We start from the raw sequence: 22300 nt of genomic DNA on the forward strand, positions 1-22300 counted from the left end.
GAGGGGCACCTGGCTGGCTCAGTGGTTAAGGTTCCGACTTCAGCTCAGGTCATGATCTCACGGCTCCTGAGTTCAAGCCCGACATGGGGCTCTGTGTGGACAGCTCGGAGCCTGGAGCCTGCTTTCAGATGCTGTTGCCCTTCCCTGCTTGTGCTCTATCTCTCTCTCTCTCTCTCTCAAAAATAAATGAACATTAAAAAAAATTTTAAAGCCTTCATCTTTGAGATTCATACTGAAGATATTATCGATTAAATTATCTGATGGGGAGAGTGTTGAAACCAAACTGGCCACTGATTTGGTAAGTGCTAAGATTATGTGATAACTGTTATACACGTGTCTTCATCATCCTATTGCCTCTACTTCTGTATATGCTTGAAATTCTCCATAATACGAAGATTAAAAATAATTTTCAGAGTAAAAGTTAAAAATCAAGTATAATAATCAATCAACAATTCACAATCACACAGAGCTAGGAGAGGCCGTTTTCATTTACTTAGGATGCCAAGGTGGCAAAATGACAGAAATACAGACCACAACTGGAGTTTAATTAGAAGTAAATATGATAAAAATGGGGGAAAGAAGACGTAAGTAAATCCTCCTGCAATATAAAACTGCTTCCTTCAATACACCCCATAGTATCTACTGAAGCATAATTTTTTTTTTAAGATTTTATTGTTTTAAGTAATCGCTACATCCAACGTGGGGCTCAAATTTACAACCCTGAGATCAAGAGTCGCGTACTCTACAGACTGAGCCAGCCAGGCGCCCCTACTGAAGTGCAATCTGACACAGCCTTCAGTGATTCAACCTTCCTTCAGAAACTATTTCCTAAATAACCTAATTGCTAGGGGAAAAGCCTGATCTCTCTTAAAATTCACCCCATTATTTCCAGTTGCACTTCCGTGTACTGTGTAATTTCCTTCACAAGTGTGTCTGTTTACTCCCAAGCCTACGATTTAGTCACTGATTTCTTGATTTATAAAATTGGTTTGCCACTGTATGTTTTGATTTTCAATACTTTGTTTGGCTATTTCATACACTGTCTTTATCTTACTTTCCTTAATCAACTTCATTTAATCATTTCAGTTAAACTTGCCTGTACTTCCCCAGCACAGTCCTCTAGTATTACTATGTCTGGGTAACAATCTCAATAATCGATCAATAAATAAACAGTGAGCTTCCCCTCTGGTCTGGTGATGTGATGCTCTATCCCACACAGACTAATACTTGTGTTTTTTGGTGTAGCATACTGAAATTTCAGACAGCTTTCGACCATTATAACATCTGCCCATCGCAACCTTCATTCACCTCCATTTTCAAGCTCCTACTGAGAGGGCAAGAAAACCCTGAGTCTTTAAAACCCAACAGTTCCTAATGAAAATCAGGACCACTTACTAAATGCCAATGGCCTGTGCAAAAAAGCACTTTCTACTTCATTGTTGTCCAAGCCAACTTTCAGTGATAAAGGCACGGATATGTATCTGCACTGTCCTATATGGTGGCCACTAGCTACATGTGGTTACAGAGCACTTGAAATCTGGCTAGTGTTACCAAGGAACTGACTTTTTCATTTTAATGTAAATAGTCACATTATAAGACTAACAACTGCATTGCTGGGATTTTTCTTCACAAAAGTCATTTCTATTTATTTTTACCTCTACATGTATTCAAGATAATCGAGGACAGAATTTCTTAACCTCAGCACAACTAGCATTTGGGCCAGGGTAAGTCTTTGGTGTGGGAGCTGTACTGTGCACTGCGCGATGTTTAGCAGCATCTCTGGCCTCTACCCACTAGAGGCCAGTAGCAATGCCCCAGCGGTGACAATCAAAAGTATCGCCAAACACTGCCAGATATACTCCGGGGAGGCAAAACAGCATCCAGCTGAGAAACAGCGATCTAAGACTAAGGATCTGGATTTTGTATCAATGCTAAGGACATTCTAGAGCAATCCCTTTGATTTCCTGCTTTTCTATGTGAAATTCAGACGACGCACAGAAGCAGTTAAAAGTAACCATCTCTTTGTATTTTCCACAGAACCTACATTATAATTGTTTTCCTACCCACTATCTCAGCTGTTTCTCACCAACCGTGAGATGGGTACTATGCCTGACTTAGAGACTGAGGTGCTGGCGGCAGAGGGAGACACAAGGGAGTAAAGGTTCTAAGTGGTTAAATGACTCACCCACCCATGTTAAGTAGCCTGGCTGAAACAAACCCAGATTTAAGAATTCCACATTTCAAACTCCTCTCCGTATTATCTTACCTGGCAGCCTTACAGCCCCTGAAGGGGAAGCTCCTTAAAGAAAAACCCTTTTGATATGACAAACTCAACCAAGACTGTTTGATTGCACAACACATTACAATGCCAAAAAAGCAAAGCTCACAGGAAAATTCCGCAGAGACAAACAATGAGAACTGGTTCCTATCGTAACGAACCTACATCCTGAGGATTAATTCAGGACAGGGACAAGTCATGGCATACCCACATCACCTTAAAAAGGCCTCTCTTAGGCTAGTTCTAGAAAAGGGTTAAGAGGGTCAGCCACCTGACAAAAGGCGTAAGTGAAAGGAGGACTTGAGAGGAAGGGGAAATCAAAACTCTAAGACAGACGCCTGTTCTAAGGCTGCAATACCTCAGAAGGCAGGAATATCCCAGAATATAGGCTATGTGGAAAAGTGGAAAGAGACCTGGACTTTAAAAAAAAAAAAAAAGACCCGTCATGTGGACCTCATCTGTCAGTAGCCCACTGTGTGCCCCTGGATAAATTCTGCCAATCTCTGGGCCTGTTTTCTCAACTCATTAGTGAAAGACCAGTCTATGGGACTTTTTTGGCACTTAGGGAGATCTTAGTGAGCAGGCATTTCCAGCCCTTCCCTCAGTCTCCACAGCAGAACCATGTTCTTGGTATCCTTTTGCTGTTTCTCTGAAACAATGACTTAAGCAGGAACATAGCACTAACTCAAGAAATTCACTAGAGAGAAAATCAGAATGTCACAAAAGTATATGAGCAGGGATGGTTTCAATTCAACAGTGAATATTTGCATAGAGCCAGCCACTCAGCACCAGAAACCTTGTAATCACTCTGGGAAACCACAACCAACATCCCAGGCTCTCTGAATTCCTCTTCTCCGCCCTAGCCACCCCCACCCATATTCACCAACTACATTCATTATTTGGTGTCCCAGGGCAATAATCAAAGATTTTAACCCGATATACAAAGACTATTAAAGAATCAGCATTTTGAAAAGGCAAAGAAAAAAAGCACACTTTTTTTTATGCTAAGTACCTTTTAGATATTTGATACATCACACCATTACACTGAACAGAATATTTTATTTTTAACAGGATGTGGCTATTTTCTAAAGAAAACTTATTTGGAGAAGGAAATATTGATGTTTTGAGGCCCCATACGTTTTAACTCAGCAATTTATTTGCAGTATCACACTCCCTGTCCAATCTTACTGCTTTTCATATACAGAATAAAGTCTACTTATTTTTCATCCAAAACTATCATTTATCACTTCATTTCTGTTACAGACAACATTTCTCATATAAAAATCAAGCTAGAGTAGTACACTCTTTTCTACTACCAAAACTTACTCAATCTTGGTAAAGATTTTATCTGAAGATGAAACCATCCTGAGCTTCTGATTCCAGTTAAAAGACTCCAGAAGGCCAGTTTGTTTTGTAAACAGATGTTTCTCAAGCAATGCAGCAATAGTCTGGTCCTATTAGTCTGCAACTAGGCATGCAAAAAGGATCCTTCCTTTAGAAGGGGAGACACAGAACAGCTCCATCCTAAGTCAGCTACATCAAGAGTGCATGCCTGTCTCAAATGCTGTCCTCACAAATCTCAACAAACCATTCTTTACTGCTACCAGACACAACTATGTCCCCCAAATTTTACGGATGACAGTTTCCTATTTGTCAAATTATCTGCCAGCTCGATGCACACATTTTATAACCTAAATCAAATCCACTTCTATTTCATGAAATGAAAACTCAAGATGACCTAAATATTCTTAATATTGTATACTGACATTACAGGAATCAAAAACAAGACTACTTGTTTACCCCAGGAATGGGAAAAAAAAAAAAAAAAAAGGTAGCTTTAAAAAGGATACATTACTTGGAAATTTCTCAGACAAGCTGAAGCAAAAGGAATGCTCAAAAATGAATCAAAGTGCCCAAGACAACTGCAAAATAGGTTTTGGCATGCACAGTCAACTGAGTAAGCTAGTCAGGATTCTTGGTATATATAAAGCAGGACTAATATAGAAAACATGGCCTACTTCTCTCCTGCTTGGTTCAATTTTCTAAGTCACAAGCCAAGTTACACTACAAGCACCATCAACTTTGTTCTATGAATGACAGTAGACCTATCCTCACTACCAGCCTGGTTCCAAAATTTACCAAAAAATCTTATGTTAAAATCTTAAAAAAGATCTCTATCTCTAATGAAATAAAATCAGAGTAAGGATCACATAAACAAAATGTCAAAATAAATGACAAAACTTATTTCGGTATTTAAAGGAACTATGTGACGACTCCAAATGGCTAATATTTTCAGAAAGGATTTCAAAAGCTGCACAAACGTGTTAATACAATATAGCTACAGCAAAGATTAGACAAATCTGAACCCAGTGCCACAAACTGAGTGGCCAGCTTGCCGATGAGAAGCTGTCCCCCGCACCTGAGGCGGATAGATACTCGGAGACCAAGGCCAGTATCTTAGCAAGTTAGGCCTCTTCCTCCCTCCGGGAAGCGCTCGACAAACAGGGCGTCACGCAACTTATGTCACCCAGTCACTTAGCAAAAATCATACCTAACTTCTAAACTTGGGTCCAAATGGCCTTTTATACTCAAAAGAAGTAGAAAGCAACTTATATTATCGGGGGAGAGGGAAGCTTAAAATGCCCCACTTTCTGGCCCCATATTTTTCAGCCCATCATCAGATCAGAGTCCTAAATTCTAAGACTTACTTTAATGGAGGCCTCCCTCAACCTTCTCCGAGTCTCTTGTTTTGCAACAGTGAAGGAACTTTTCCTGCTTTATCTTAGTTCCCTGAGAGCATGTGGCCCTGCAATTCAATATCCTAAACTGGCAGGGAACGGTGGAGGAGGCAAAGGGAGGAATCCACACAGCCAAAACAGCCTTCTTATTAAAAACAAACAAAAAAAAAAATCATAATTCCTCCTCCACCCAAAGCAACCCATCCCAGAAATTTACAGCTTAAGAAAGCAGCATTGCGAACTGCAAACGTAAGAGTTTTCCTTAGACTCTACGCACGGTTTTCAGCTGTCAAATTACAACTCAGGAAAACACTATCATCAGAATAAAAAAGGAAACAAAAAAGCTCGCACCATAGGGGCTGGGAGAAGGAGCTTACCAGACCCGTTTCGGAAGAAGGAGAGCAAAGGGAATCCAATCCACTTCCCCACCCCCGCCTGAATTCATCCCCTCCCGGGGCGGGCAAACCTCACTGCAGGAGCTCAAATTTAATAATAATAACAATAATCATGGCGCTTACCCCCCCCCACCCCCCACCCCCGCGATCTGCCAGGAATCAGCCTCCCCCTCCCCCGGGATCTCTAGGCTTGGCAGGTCCAGATCTCCCCACCGGACACAGTTCCCGGGGACCCGGGCGAACCCAGTCTACCCCGGGGCCCCTCGCCCCGCTTCTCCTCTTCCCTCTCTTTTTACCTCCACCATCCCCCATCCGCATTGTCTGTCTCAATTCAACTTTGACTAATATGGATTCCTCGGGCCTGGGCCGGGCGGTAATTACAGCCCGCCCCCCCCCCCCGGGAGCTGGATTCCCCCCCCATCTCCGCCGAGTTAAACGCGGCTCCTCGTTGAGAGACGGGGGGGGGGGGGGGGGGGGAAGGTTGCAGCGCGCTTTTCTCGTCTACACCGCGGGCACCGTCCACACCGAGCTCCCCCCGCGGCCCCGAGCCCCCGGGACCAGAAGTTTGCCCCGGAAGGGGCCTAGATGGGAGCAGTGAAGACCCCCCCCCCCGCCAGCCGGCCGGCCTGCGCGTAAATACCGGCGCCCGCCGCGGCGCGGCCCCGTGGGGGAGGGGAGGGCGGGGAGGCGCCCCTCCCCCCGCCCGCCCGCCAGCCCGCCGGCCCTATTACCTGTCATTGAGCTGGTCCTCGGTGCCCGGCAGCGGGTGAACCACGAAATGGATGGACGTCATGGTGCTTCCTTCTAGTCCTCCTCCCGAGGACGGCCCCCTCCCGCTCTCGCCCACCCCCCCCAACCCCCTTCCCCTCCCCAATACCCACTGCCGCCGCCGCCTCCCAGTCCCCAAATGGAGGGAAGCAAATGCGCAGGGGCCGCCGCCGCCTCCCTGCCGGGCGTGTGTCCGCCGCCCGGCGGTCCGGCGGGGCGGATCAACACGCCACCCGCTCCCGCGGCGACAGCGCGCTGGAGTGCGAGGCCGGCGGCCGGGACCCAGGCGCGCCGCCGCCGCCGGCGACCGGGCGTCGGGAGAGGGGGCGACTGGGGAGGGAGGAGAGGGACGGGCTGCGGGCTGCGGGGACGGTGTGGTCCCGGCGGCGGACGGGGTCCGGACTAGGGAGGTGGGGAAGGAGATGAGCCCGCACCGCGCGTCACTGGCGAGAAGCCGCCGCCACCACCGCCGCCAGCACCGCCGCCGCCATCTTCACTTCTGCCCCAGTTTCTCCGTCTCGCAGGCTCCGCTCCCGAGCGGCGGGGGAGGGGCGAACGGGAGGAGGAGGAGGTGGAGGGAGGAGACCGGCGGGCGGGGGCACGGCTGCGAGGGGGCGGGGCTCCGGGAAACGGGCGGTAAGGCCCTTTCGATTGGGCGGCTCAACGTTGTCGGGCCACGGCGCTGTAAGGCGCGTGCGGATTGGTCCGTTCGGCCCCGAGCCCAGCCCTCTGGGGGGTGGGATAGCTCCCGAGTGAGTGTTCCGGAGAGCACGTGTTAGGGAAGGAGGAGGCGGAGGGGAGCCCGCTGGGGCGGGGAAGAAGTCTGGGAGGGAGGCTAAGTGTGCGTCCCCGGGGAGGTGGGAGGAAGAGGGGCTCCTGCGTTTCTCGCTCTGATTTCCCTCGGGCAGCCCTAATTATTCTGCGGACCTTTAGGGGGTTTTTGTTGTTTCCAGTCCTTCATCTGCAATTACATTTAAAGTGGAAGTGCAAAATCAGTTAAGGGGCGAGAAATGCACAGCTTTTTATTGGAGAAGTAAGGTAGTTATGTAAGGACCTTTCCAGAAGGTCCTATCGTAGGATCAGAGAACTGACTTTGCAGCAACTTCTTTAATCACCCTAGTCTCCCCAATGTCCCCAGCAACACCATCACTCGCACAAAAACAAAATGGAAATTTCCACTAATTTACTGATTTAAATGATTCATGAGTTTAATGAAAAATACCTCTTCTACAAAGGTGTTCTTCAATTCATGATCATTTGGGTCATACAGCAAATTCTTGAATGGATCTTTTTTTTCTAGGGAACTCCTTTTTTCTAAGGAACCAGTTCATAAGCTTTCTTCTCAAAGGCTTCCATAGCACCTTCAAAAAATCAAGTACCCCTTTCAAAGCAGAGTAAAAACATTAAGCTCCGTCTGCAATTTGTGTAGATGTTCATTAAATCGGGGGTCCTGGGAAAAGTTCTTAAGGTATAATATCCCTATTTTTCTGTTAATGCATTACATTTGCACAGTTCTGCTTAGGAATTTCTTTTGAGCAAAATATATGAAAATTTATTTATAAATCAGGATAGAGTAGGTACCCCCTTGAGACAGATAATGGAACAGTTTTGTAGGTCACCAGCTTCAAAATTGGCCCAGATTAGTTTCGACTAAAAAGTGATTTCAAGGCTGGTATTTAGTCCTCACAAGCAGAAGGGAAGCAGGGTAGACCAACGGACACTGCTAGTTTTAGAGCTAGACAGAACTGGATTTGTGTCCTGTTTGTGGTACTTAACTATGTGACCTTGCTTAAATTATTTAGCCTCTCATAATGTCTTTTTTCTCATTAGTAAAATATCCCATAGTAACAGATCTGCATAGGGTTGTGATGAGGTCTAGATAAGATAGTGTTTGTCAAGCGCCTAGAGCAGTTCATAACACTTGGTAGGCTCAGCAAATGGAAGCTTTTATTAGTCAACAGTGTTCACTATGTATGACTTTATATACTTACATCTTTTAATATTCAACACACTGTGGGGTAAATAATATATCCCCATTATATAGATGAGAACACTGATGTGCAAACAGTTAAGTGTTGAAGCTGAGACTTAAACCCAGGTCATCTAACTCCGATTACATTGCTCTTTCCACTATACCACAGCTGCCATCCAGTTAATAATTTAAAAGGAACAGATTATTCAAAGCCATAGGAAAAATGTGATATGATAAATGCAATAAGAGTGCTATGGAAGTTAACAGAGGAAGTGATTCAAGCCAAGACAATTAAGAAAAGTCATTTAAGCTGAGCTTTCAAGAATGTTCGGGGCAAATAAAATATCTAGCGTAAGCTCACTCATTTTATATTTGCCCCTGAACAAACTCCACACCACACCCACACATTGCTTATTTCTTCCAAATCTGTCTTTTTTCATCTTTTCATTGTTCTTCTACTCTGTTTCCTTGATTTACTCACCCCTAGTCTCCTAGTTCTGAGACTTTCTCTCACGAGTGAAGGCCAGTTTTCTCACTTATTGAAACTGCACATTTGGTCTTCGATGACCGTCTTGGCATTGCAATCTTTTTGTTATCCCAGGCTGGCATGTTAGGGAAAATTTTCCTCTTGCAGAGCTCCAACACGTTAGTGGGTCCCACTTTGCAGACAGAAAAACAAGAATAAAGGCATGGAGTTTTGCAAGCCCATCACCTAGGGAAGGAGGGAATACAGATAGAGAATGGCAATAAGCAGGGTTCAAGCAGAATCTCTTTGAAGCATCAAAGTGCAATACAAGCCAGAAAAGAAGACCAGGGGGAGGAGGGTTCTTTTCTAATAATTTGGACTAATTTTCCTTTTCAAAACAAATGAACAGAGAAATGAGACAGGAAAGGGGGAAAGCTCAATGAAAGATGGGCTGATGCATGTTTTACCACTGTGGGCAACAGGAACGCAATCCCACTGGGGACAATCTGGGAGACAGTGGGGGAACACATCTCAGAATTATCTCACTGAGTAGGGAGGAAGCTAGAGGTATTTATCCATCAACTCCGTACCTCAGTGGTTGAGGATTGTTCCTGGGTTAAATCCCTGACACTTTACGCTTTCCACACTCATGGGCAAAGCATATTCCTAAGGCCAAAGAATGAAAGAAAAATAAAGACATTTCCAAAAAAGGAGAGAGGAAGAAAGAAAAAGAAATGTGAGAAATTTTTGGCAGTCAATCCATATCGAAGAGTATTGTTTAAGCAAAAGGAAAATGATTCCCCAGTGTAAGCTCAGATAGGCATAAAGGTATGAAAAAGTATGAAAAGAGAAGAAAATATGTAGGTATATGAATGTTGACTGAGTTAAACAATGGGGCTTAAAAATCCACAACATTGATACCAAATGCTGGCAAAAAGGTAGACCAACAAGAATGAGAATGCAAAATAGTACAGCCATTTTAGAAGACGGTCTGGTGGTTTTGTACAAAACCAACATACTCTTAACATATGACCCAGTAATCACACTCCTTGCTATTTACCCACAGGACTTGAAATTTTTATGTCCAAACAAAAATCTGTACACAGGTGTTTATAGAAGCTTTATTCAAAACTGCCAAGGCTTGTAAGCAACCAAGATGTCTTTTAGTAGGTGAATGCATAGTAAACTGTTGTATATCTGCACAACGGGTATTATTCAGCACTAAAGAGAAAAGAGTTATCAAGCATGAAAAGATATGGAGGAATAGTAAATGCATACTACTAAGTGAGAAAGTAGCCAATCTGAAAGGTGACCTACTCCATGATTCCAACTATATGACATTCTGGAAAAAGCAAAACTGTGGAGGCAGTAAAAAGATCAGTGGTTGCCAGAGGTTAGTAGAGAGAGGGATGGACAGGTAAAGCAACAAAGGATTTTTAAGGTAGTAAAACTATTCTGTATAATACTCTAATGGTGGATACATTTCATTTTAAACTGATAGAATTTCAGTCTAAACCGATAGAATGTACAACACCTAGAGTGAATCCTAATGTACTGTATGAACTCTGGGTGATAATAATATGTCAGTGTAGATTCATCAGTTTTAACAAATAGACTACTGTGGTTTGGGGATGCTGACAACAGACAAAGCTATACATGTGAGTACATGGGAGATTCTGTACCTTCCTCTCACTTTTGCTGAGATCCTAAAATTGCTCTAAGAAAAAAAGTCTATGAAAAAATCTTAAACAAATATCAGCAAAACAAATTCAACAGGATATATAGCAAGGACAGTGGATGATAAATAAGTTGGATAATTTAACATGGAAATCAACAAATGTGATTCACCATATTAACAGAAAGGAGAAAAATCATTAAATCATTTCAATAGAGAAAGAAAGAGAATGCTGAAATTCTATAACTATTCGTGAAGAAAATGCCTTAGTAATCTATGAATAGAAGGAAACATCTTTAATTTGATAAAGGATGTTTCTAAAAACCCTACAGAAAACATCTTCTACAGTGGTGAAATGTTGAGAGTTTTCCCCCTAACATTGGAAACAAGAATGTCTGTTCTCACCACTCGTTTTTAACATCGCACTAGGGTTCCAGCTAGTGCAATAAGATAAGAAAAAAATTTTATAGGGATTAATTTTCCAAGGCAGCTGCCAAAGTTAACAGAGGGATAGTGCTGGTGATCAATGGTTGACACCATCTACAGGATCACCTGGAGGCTAGAATGACCAGGCAGGTAGTGCTGGACTGGAAAGTGGTGGTCATGCACTATAAGAATATTAACATTTCTGACAACTTCTACAGAATTAGGTGGAGGTACCAGGCTTTGGACTTCTTCCACAAGCACGTAGACACCAACCCATCCTATGGTCCCTACTACTTCTGGATATCCAAGCACATCTTTAGGTAGATTGTGCAATGCATGTGGCCCCACAAGATAGAGCATTTCCAGGCCACTTTAGAACACCTCAAGATGTTTGACAAGAAAAAGCAAGTGATTATTTTTCCTTAAATCTGTGTGTCTGAAGCCCACACATAAGTTTGTCTACTTGAGGCACCTGACTTACGAGGTTGACCAGAAGTACCAAATGTTGACAGCCACTCTGGAGAAGAAGTACAATGAGGCCAAGGTTCACTACAGAAGGAGTAGCTCAAACAGGCCAAGGACAACATAGAGAAGAAAACCAGCAAATAAACAGAGGTCCTCAAGACTCACAGACTTCTGATCTGAGCCCAATAAAACCTGTTCATCTCTTAAAGGATATATATAGGTTTCAGAAAGTAAGATATAAAAGCATCATTATTTTCACAGGACATATTTTAATATATAGAAAATTAGAATAAGCAGGTTTAGCAAAATAATCAGAAATAGGGTTAATGTCCAACAAAACTTGAGCTGTTTTCATATATCAAAAAACCAAAAAGAATTAGGAAAATGAAAATTTGTAAATACGTTTAATATAAAAACTATAAAATATCTAGTATCTAAGAACAAATTCAAAAAGATATGTGTAAAAACCTCTACATAGAAACTTTAAAATATTTTTGAAAGAAATCAAAGATGGTCTAAATAAATGGAGGAATATACCATGCTCATGGGCTAGTACAACCAACATGGCAAAGTTGTAAATCTTCCCTAATCTATAGTTTTAGCATCATCTCAAAATTCTGACACTTTTTTCTCCACCCCAGTGGAACTTCACAAATTGTTTTTCAAACTTATATGGAAATGTAAGGAGAAACAAAGAAATCAATGAAATAATAAATAGCACAGACATTGACCAAAGGTTAATAAACACATGACTTTAACACCATAGGCACTTTAGAGAAGTTTGGGAAGAAAAGTATGCAATAAGTTGTGCTGGGATAATTGGAAATCATTTTTTAAAAAATTAAACTTAGGGGCGCCTGGGTGGCTCAGTCAGTTGAGTGTCCAACTTCGGCTCAGGTTATGATCTCGCGATTTGCGAGTTCAAGCCCCGTGTCGGGCTCTGTGCTGACAGCTCAGAGCCTGGAGCCTGTTTCAGATTCTGTGTCTCCCTCTCTCTCTGCCCATCCCCTGCTCATGCTCTGTCTCTCTCTGTCTCAAAAATTAAAAAAAAAAAAATGAAAAAATTAAACTTAACCCCCTACCCACATCATACACAAAAATCCAGGTAGACTGTAGATCTGCATGTAAAAGGCAAATAATAAAATCTCTAAGAATATAAAAGGATATATATATGACCTTAGGATAGAGGAAGATTTCCTAAACTGGACATATAAGCTCTAATCATAAAGAAAAAAGATTATGTTAGACTATACTATAATTAAGAATTTCTGTTCATCAAAAAGACAACATTAAGAATTGAAAAAATAAGCCACAGAATGAAAGAAGATATTTGCATACATATTACTAACAGAGGACTCATAACCAGAATATATTTTTAAATTCCTAGAAATTACATAGTAAAGTAAAACAGAGAGTACCAAAAAATATTTTAATGAGCAAAAGACCAGAATAGGCACTCCTCTGAAGAAATACAAATAATGCTCACTTATTCAAATGAGCAATAAACATATGGAAAGGTGCTCAACCTCATTGGTCATCAGGGAAAAGCAAATTAAAACACAATGAAATACTACTAAACACCCTCCAGGATGACTGTAATCAAATAGACAATAAAAAGTGTTGGTGATGGTGGGGTGTTGGGTGGGGGGATGAGCTAAATGGGAGAGGGGCATTAAGAACACTTGGTGGAATGAGCACTGGATGTTTATATATAAGTGATGAATTACTATATTCTATTCCTGAAATCATTATTACACTATATGTTAACTAACTTGGATTTAAATAAAAAATAAATGAATAAATAAACTGTTCACGGTAATAAGAAGTGTTGGTCAGGGGACAGTGTGGAATAAGGACTCTATTTACAGCTAGTGAGAGCTTTAACTGACTGATAACAATCACCTTGTAAAACTGTCATTCTCTGTGAGGGTGAAGCATACACATGTCTAATAATTCCACTCTAAGCTATATATTCAATATATGTTCATGCACAGTGTACCAAGAGACAAGAAAAATAATGTTCACAGCATCACTCCAAGGTCCAAACTGTAAACAATTTCAATGACCATCAAAAATAGAATACTATGGGGGCAGCTGGGTGGCTCAGTTGGTTAAGCGTCTGACTCTTGATTTCAGCTCAGATCATGATCTCACGGTTCATGAGTTCAAGCCCTGCATCAGGCTCTGCTCTGACAGTGCAGAGCCTGCTTGGGATTCTTTCTCTCTCCCTTTCTCCCTGCCTCTCCCCTACTGGCTCTCTCTCTTAAAAATAAATAAACAAACTTAAAAAAGTAAAATATTATGGTATGTTCATGCAAAGTAACATCGTACAACAATAAATATGAATGAGCTACAGTTACTTGCAAAACCTGAATAAATCTCAAAAAAAAAAAAAATGTTGAGTAAAAGTCAGAGATGGTATAATTCCATTGATATGAGCTTCCAAAATAAGCAAAGTCAAGCTATATTGTTGGGGATGCATGTTAAGGTAGTAAAACTAAGAAAAGCAAACAAGAGATTACTTTAAACAGTAGCAGATACTTCATGGGGAAGGGAGGATATTGATTGGGAAGCAGCACCAGAGGACCTTCTGGAATGCTAACCATGTTCTATTTCCTGACCTGGATATTGGTTACAGGATGTTCATTTTATGGTGATCTATTTAGCTATACATTTTTATTTTGTGTACTTTTCTATATGTGTGCTAAATTTCATTATAGGAAGATTTTTTTTAAAAAGAAAATGGCTCAGCCTGTGGAGGGGGCAGCCATCCATTACTTTGCATCATGGCTGACTCTGGTGAAGCCCAACATTGTTAAAAAGAGGACCAAGAAGTTCATCTGGCATGTCAGACATATATGTCAAACTTAAGCGCAACTGGCTGAAACCCAGAGGCATTGACGATAGGGTGTGCAAAAGATTCAAGGGCCAGATCTTGATGCCCAACCTTGGTTATGGTAGCAACAAGAAAACAAAGCACGTGCTTCCCAGTGGCTTCTGGAAGTTCCTAGTCCACAACATCAAGGAGTTTAAGTGCTTCTGACGTGTAACAGATCTTACTGTGCAGAGATCGTTTACAGTGTCTCCTCCAAGAACCACAAAGCCATTGCGGAAAGAGCATCCCAGCTGGCTGTCAGAGTCACCCATCCCAATGCCAGGCTGCACAGCAAGAAAATGAATAGACAGACAGCTTATGTGCACGTCACATTTGTGTTAATAAAACCACTAAACTACAAAAAAAGAAAAGAAAAATGGCTCTACCTCACACCATACAGAAATATTAACTCAAAATAGAATATAGACCTAAATGTAAGAGCTAAAGCCTTAAGATTCTTAGCAGAAAAGATAGGAGTACATCTTTGTAACCTCAAATAAGACAATTGTTTTTTAGCGACAAAAGCACATACAATTTTTAAAGTAGATAAATTAGACTTCATTAAAATTTAACACTTTTGTACTCCAAAGGACACCATGAAGAAAGTAGAAAGTCAATCCACGGAATGGGAGATAGTGTTTGCAAGTCATTTATCTGATATGAGACTAGCATCCAGAATATATAAAAAATCTTTCAACTCAACAATAAAAAGACAAAATCCAATTTACAAATGGATAAAGGGAAAGAAAAGGCTGTAATGAGCTACAGTTTATGAAAGAAGAATGAGAAAGGATAAGGCCAGGTTTGTGAAGATGTAGAAATGGTAACACATAGCAGAGAAAAGGCAAACTGTTTTCCTCCTGATTGTTCCATCACAGAGCTGAGTCTGGAAACTACAGGAAAATAAAGATTTTGAAGGTGGGGGCGCCTGGGTGGCTCAGTCAGTTAATCACCCAACTTTGGCTCAGGTCATGATCTCACGGCTAGTGAGTTTGAGCCTTGAGTTGGGCTGTGTGCTGGCAGTTCAGAGCCTGGAGACTCCTTTGAATTCTGTGTCCCTCTCCCTGCCCCTCCCCTGCTTGCACTGTCTCTCTCTCTCAACAATAAATAAACATTAAAAAAAAAAAAGATTTTGAAGGTTGAACAATTAAAGCTCAGATTAGGAGTGAAGACTATCAAAGAGGGGGCACCTGGGTGGCTCAGTCGGTTGAGCATCTGACTCTTGATTTTGGCTCAGGTCATGACTCAAGGTCATGGATTGAGCCCTGCTTTGTGCTCCTTGCTATCAGCTGATGGTTATCAGCTATTCCTGCTTGGGATTCTCTCTCTCTCTCTTCCCCCTCTCCCCCCACTCTTCTCCTCTTCCTCCCCCTCTTCATGCTCTCTCTAAAAGATAAAAAAAAAAAGAAAAAAAAAAGACTATCAGCACTGAGTTGTCTTAAATGAAGTCAAGCTTCCAGATGCAGATAAACCATTCACCATACTGGCAAATAAAAAATGTTTAAATCTTGAGGAAAAAAAAAAATAGGCAAAGGAGGTGAGTAATGTTTTTCCAAAGAATATATACAAATGGCCAATAAGCACATGAAAAGATGCTCAACATCTTTAGTCATTAGAGGCATGCAAATCAAACCTGCACTGAGATAACACTTCTCTTCTACTGGGATGGTGAAAACAAAAAAGACAAACAACAGTGAACATTGGAGAGGACGTGAAGAAATGGAAACCCTCATACATTGTTGATTGGATTGTGAAATGAAGCAGTCACTTTGGAAAACAGTTCGACAGCTTTGACAGTTACTCAAAAAGTCAGTTACCGTAAGACTACTCCTAGGTATGTCCCCAAACTTATGTCCTCATAAAAACTTGAACACAAATGTTCATAGCACCATTATTCCTAATAGAGAAAAAGTGGAAACCACTCAAGTGTCTATCAACTGACAAATGGATAAGTTAAATGTGGTATATCAACAGAGTAGAATATTATTTGCTATAAAAAGGAATGAAACACTGATACCTGCCACAGCTAGAATGAACCTTGAAAACACTGTGATAAGTGAAAGAAGCCAGAAGACACAAAAGACCAAATATCGCACATTTCTATTCACTTGACGTGTCCAGAAGAGGCAAATCCATAAAGACAGAAAGTAGACGAGCGGTTGCCAGGGCCTGGGAGGAGGAGAACATGGAAAGCGACAACTAATGGACCCGGGGTTACTGGGCGGGGGTGGGGGGTGGGGGTGGGAATGATGAAAATGTTCTGGGATTAGATTAGTGCTGGTTGCCCAATTCTGTGAAATAGTAAAAACCACTGAATTTACACTTTAAAATGGTTAACTTTATGATATATTAATTATACCTTAATAAATTTATTATTCAAAAAAAGGAAAGGAAAGTGGTTGTGTCACTGTATACTTCCTCTAGCAGTGCAGTGAATTCGGGTTGATATGTACAGTTTTTAATTACCTTCTCATTGCATTTTTAAAAAGTCTCTATCAATCACTCAAAGACTGATTTACCGAGTGACTAGTGTATGCCAAGCACTAAGTATTGTGGGTAGATGCAATGGAGAGGCAAGGTCTCTGCTCTTGGGGGGAGGGGGGACGCTTATAATCCTACAGTGGAGGGTGAGAGGATGGGGTTACAGAAACTTCAGCAAGAGATAAATCTCTTGCCCAGAGTCACATAGTTAGTAACTAGGGGAGTCATTAAGGAAAGCAAGGTAAAGTCCAAGAGGACACTAGTGGTCTTTTTGTACCCAATACTCTTATTTCACAGAGGAATCTAAGGCTCAGAGAGGTTAAAGTGCCCAGTGACATGTGGCTTATTACACACTGTCATAAATATGTAAGCATCTCAAGTTTGGGAGCCCAAGGAGACCCTAAAAAACTCTCTTTTTTTAAATTAAAAAAATTTAAAATAATTTTTAAAAATGTTTATTCATTTTTGAGAGAGGGCATGAGCCCAGGAGGGCCAGAGAGAGAGGGGAACAGAGGATCCAAAGCAGGCTCTGTGCTGACAGAAGAGAGCTTGACATGGGGCTTAAACTCACTAACTGTGAGATCATGACCTGAGCCCCAGTAGGATGTTCAACCAACTGAACTGCCCAGGTACCCTGACCCTAAAAAACTCTCAAGGTCAATCCACGTAAGACCTCTTTCGGATAACCGAATGGGGCTTGGCAGCTTAAGATGCCCCTCAGAAATGGAAAAGCCCTTCAATATGCAGCCAACAATTGATCATTGCTGTTTGCCATCTGCTAACCATTGTGCCATGTATCGGGAACCTGGCAGTGACAGGTTGCAAGCAAGACAGATATGGTCCTCTCCCCATGACTTCATGGGGTCTGGCAGCTCCCAAGTGCAGGCTGACACCTGTTTCAGTGACTATCTAAGAGTCATCTTCAGAGGCAAAAATACCTGTTTTCTTTTAACCCCTCCTCACTATCATGATTCCATTGGTCTGGAGTGGACCTTGGAATCTGTATTTTTAACACTTTCTGAAGGCCACTCTCATGAGCGGCCAGCTTTGGGAACCACTGACCTAATGTACTCAACAACTTAGCTTTTGGAGCTCAGTGAGGCCTGGAAAGACTCACCCAATCCCAAGGCTGGATAAAATTTGTTTCATGTCCAAACCCTGGGGCATTTATTTGTTCATTAAACAAATATTGAACGCCTACATTTGCTAGGAGATAGGGTTACAGTGAAGATAAGACACTACCTTTCTTACTCTCATGGGGCTTACATCTGCTGGGAGTCGGGGGTAGGCAGGGGGAAAGCCAAGAAAGAAAGAAACAAGGTAATTTAAACTCTGATAATGGGAAGCAGTACAAAGTGAGACCAAGTGAGTGCATTCAGTAGAAGAGAATACATTAGGTTGAACCATATAAAATGGTCAATATCTGACCATTTTTGATCTACAGAAACAATTGCTTGTGGTTCGGCTTTATAAATAGGCATTAGAGAGCAGTAGAGCCCTTTCTCACCAGGAAAAAAAAGGGGAAGGTGGTCTTACAAGATGGATATGATTTGACCACAAGAATGACGGATAAAAGCCTAGAGGAAGGGTTTTGTTAGAAGAGTCTCTGAGGAGAAATTGTGGAAAGAATGGACATTCATTCTGGATATGTATAGAACACTGGGTAGAAGCAGCACAGACGTCAAAGAAGTGTAATGCACAATCACTATTCTTAACAAAGTTATTTACACTTTGATTACAGACATCAATCAATAGGAGGGGCTTCTGGGGGGCTCAGTCAGTTGAGTGTCCAATTCCTGGTTTCCGCTCTGGTTTCGGCTCAGGTTTCGGTTCATGGATTTGAGCCCCGCATCGGGCTCTGTGCTGGCACACAGTCTGCTTGGGATTCTCTCTGTCTCCATCTCTCTCAAAATAAATAAATAAATAACCTTGAAAAAAAAAAAAAGACACTGTCAATAAAAACCACGAGTAAAAAATCAAATACTTCTGCACAAAAACTCATGCAATACCCATTGCCACAAACATCCTGCCCAAAGCTGCTTATCCTCACTCCCTGGTTCAAATGCCACTTTCTCCGTGTTGTGATCCCTCACCTCCACTGTCAGATGGGACTGCTCCCTCCTCCGGACATCTAAGTTTCACCCTTCACACTTTTCCTTTCGCCATCTACTGTAGCAATTACGAAAGGGCTTAACTCTTTTCTGTATGCAATGCACCTGCTCATGGAAATGTCTATGTCATGGGCACCTGGGTTTTTGTGCCAGTGAGAAGCTGTCACCAGTACTGGCTCAAGAGGCAAAAATGAATGCGTGAGTGAATGACAATGACTATCTCCAAGTTTTGTTTTGTATTTAAGGTTATGAAGGTATTTAGTAAGTTGTCCCAAGTAACTAATGCAGGGATGAACGTACAGGGTAGGTCTGGGGTAAGCTACCTGCCCAAATAAGTTCCTGTCCCATGGGCCCCTTTAAGCTCCATCTCACAAAGATTAACCTTTCTGTCTTAGGGGTCAGCCCCTGTTGATCAACATGATTAAACTCCTGGACGGCGTCTTCCCCCCAAGTCAGAAGAGGCAGTCTGGCTGGGTACATATTCAGGTCACAAAAGCTCTGGCACTGGCTTTGGCCTGCCCCATCTTTCTATCGTACAGAAAACTCCCATCTACTGACCCAACAGATCCTCATCCTGGCCACCTGCGAGTCCTGTTTTCTGTGGAATGGCACACGGCTGCTTGCTTTGCGTGTCCTCGGATCACTAGGTTCCTTCCCATCTACCTTGTCTTTTGAGGAAATAAGCCCTTTGGCTGATCCTCCTGAGCGCCATTTTCCAGCCACTGAAGTTGCTACCAGGGCTCTATATTGGACCCAGCCTAGTCAAGTCTATATGATTCAGGAGCCGGTTATTCCAGTCTGTGAATTATCTGGCCCGTTTGCTTTTCTTCCTCTCCACTTCTGCCATTTATGTGTGAGGAAATTTTACTGCTCGGTAACATCTCCCTCCGTGTCTGGGCAGAATACTAATACTTACATTTGTTTAGTGCTTTGCAGGCTACAGAATGACATTACATATATAAACTTCCTTTAGCCTCCTAACAGTCTTGTGGAATAGATTTCATTATTCTCCTCTCCCAGCTAAGCAATGATAAATGACTTGTCTGTGAGCACACAGCCAGAAAAGTACAACAATTGGGTCTTGAACCCGGCTTCTGATTCTCTGTCCAGTGTCATTACTGTTAAGCCCATCAGGGGATGCAAGTTTCCCACTTTGCTATCCATGAGAAGTGATGAAAAGAGCTGGATGGGAGAGTGGTTTCCTGATACCACGAGTAGGAATTACCCGCCCATTTAATTCAGCCCAGCTGCCTGGAGCATCCACCTGGGCAGCATGGTGGTGGCATCCACCCTCAAGGGGCCCACAGCTTCAACAATCATGCAGTCTTGGCCCCCGACAGGCACACCTTCTGAGAAGTATACATTTTCACGTTTATTGTCATTCTGGGGTAGTAACATGTGTACCCTATTGACACTCTGTCCACTGGGTCACAGGGTACTAATCACCCAAACAAACAAACCAAAATCAGTGTTTACGCTGGGCTTTACAACTTTCACAGCATTTCACAACAACCCTCTGAGTCTCACATGGAAAGAAAATGACAATATCAATATCCCCACTTTACAGATGTGAAGAATAAGTCTCAGAGAGCAACGCTGTGCAACTTTCCACAGTCAACACAATTGAGGACTGTGAAGGAGGCAAGTATCTTCTGAGTCTAGATCTTATGTTCTTTCCAGAGAGACTAGTTATTGACAATATCCATACATAATGATAATATTTAACATGTGTGTATAGGGCTTTAAAGTTTTATTTTCACATGTATTAGTTCATTTAATCTTCAACAACCCTTATAGGTAGACACTGTTATTAATTATCTCAATATTGCTTTTAAATTCCCAGCTGTCTCATTATTACACCCTTTCATCTTACAGTCATAAATGCAACTCTCAAGAACATTCATTTATTCATTCAACAGACGTTTTTGAGCACCTATGTGTAAGATTCTGTCCTGGTTACTGTGGGCAAAGCCTATGTTTTCTGCACTCCTGATTCTCCTGGTACACTGTTACAAGAATTGGGACATCATATTTGTGATTATCTGAGAAATGAGAGGGGCAGAAAGACCAACCTCGTATTTTGTTTTTTTGTTTTTTGTTTTTTTAATTTTTTTAATGTTTATTTATTTTTGAGAGAGAGAGAGAGAGAGAGAGAGAGAGAGTGAGCAGGGGAGGGGCAGAGAGAGAGAGGGAGACAGACAATGTAAAGCAGGCTCCAGGCTCTGAGGTGTCAGCCCAGAGCCCGACACGGGGCTCGAACCCATGAATTGTGAGATCATGACCCGAGTCAAAGTCGGATGCTCAACCACTGAGCCACCCAGGCGCCCCCCAACCTTGTATTTTGTTTTTTTTTAATTTTTTTTTATACATTTATTTATTTTTGAGACAGAGAGAGAGAGAGCATGAACGGGGGAGGGTCAGAGAGAGGGAGACACAGAATCTGAAACAGGCTCCAGGCTCTGAGCTGTCAGCACAGAGCCCGACGCGGGGCTCGAACTCACGGACCGCGAGATCATGACCTGAGCCGAAGTCGGCCGCTTAACTGACTGAGCCACCCAGGCGCCCCCCAACCTTGTATTTTGTAAACAGAAATGGGGTGACTAGTTTTACAGAAGGGAAGTGAACTGCCATAGGGCAAAAAAGGCAGGCTCACAAATGGCAGCAGATGCTTCAATTAGTGGCTGTTTCTACAGACTAGAAAATAGATTTTATAGCACAGCCTTAAAAGAAGCATTAGCCTAGCCTTGGTCTACAAGCCCTGTTCATGTACAAAGAGAGCAATCATTATGAGTAATGTCATCATCAGATGCTGAGAATAATATTACAGGCCATGGTTATTGAATCAACAAATGATTAAAGGTTGGCTCTGGAGCCCTCCCCTGACCGGGTTCAAGTGCCCATGGTCCCATGCACAGGAAAATCAGTGGTATATGATTTCAATGACTAAGAGAGGAGGAAGACAAGGCCACATGCTATCTTTTCTTCACTTCTTCCTCTCTTCTCTTTACTCTTTTTCTATAGCTACCCAAAGAAGAAAGATAAGTGATTACATGGAGACACAAGAGACTAAATTGGCGAGGGCGTACCATACCTGGTGGCCTGGGGAGACTGGATTCCATTGGGCAAATGACAAGGTTGGTAGAGCTCTAGACTTGCCCTGATATTTTGATCCATAGGAGGGTAACTCAGCACTGCTCCTATTGTTCAGTGCCATTGTGACTGCTACCAAGATGCTGAAACCAGCCAGTGTATGGGCTTGATTCTTGTCACCTTTCCTTGAAAAGTGTAGCTAGGAGGGGCAAGTGGGGAATAGGAAAAGTATTTCCACCATCTGAAGACAGTCTCCAAAAGTGGTACCACTTCGCAATTATTTAGGTGCTATTTTGACATGAAAAGTCATTAGAAGCAGTGAAAAAGCAACACTATAAAAATGAAAGGAAGGCTTTCTAACGGCGCTAATGATTTATGTGTTTGTCCTGTACCCACGCTAACCTACATGCCCTCTGATCGAGGGTGCAGACCCCCCGCCCCTCTGCTGGACAGTCTGTCTGCCTTTCCAGATCCTCCACGCCCCTCACAGTCCTCTTGTCCTAGGAGGCTGACTTCCGCATTGACTTCTGCATCAGTGGGGGCTCCCTTGCCCTCTGGCC

The 22300-nt window shown here is 42.5% G+C and overlaps 1 protein-coding gene across 6 annotated transcripts in view; it reads right to left on the reverse strand.

Moving 5' to 3' along the window:
* Positions 1-6245, reverse strand: part of UBR5 (ubiquitin protein ligase E3 component n-recognin 5) — a 136807-nt gene extending 130562 nt beyond the window's left edge. For 5 of the 6 annotated variants that reach the window (XM_042972881.1, XM_042972880.1, XM_042972882.1 and 2 more), the window contains exon 1: positions 6143-6244. In XM_042972881.1, coding sequence (XP_042828815.1) covers positions 6143-6204 — 62 coding nt within the window. In that variant the 5' untranslated portion in view covers positions 6205-6244. Of the gene's footprint in view, positions 1-6142 lie in introns of all 6 variants that reach the window. The other variant, XM_042972879.1, reaches the window with a different exon arrangement.
* Positions 6246-22300: the final 16055 nt, after the last annotated feature.

Source organism: Panthera tigris, chromosome F2, assembly GCF_018350195.1.
Source record: "Panthera tigris isolate Pti1 chromosome F2, P.tigris_Pti1_mat1.1, whole genome shotgun sequence".
In the NCBI taxonomy this organism is placed as follows: domain Eukaryota; kingdom Metazoa; phylum Chordata; class Mammalia; order Carnivora; family Felidae; genus Panthera; species Panthera tigris.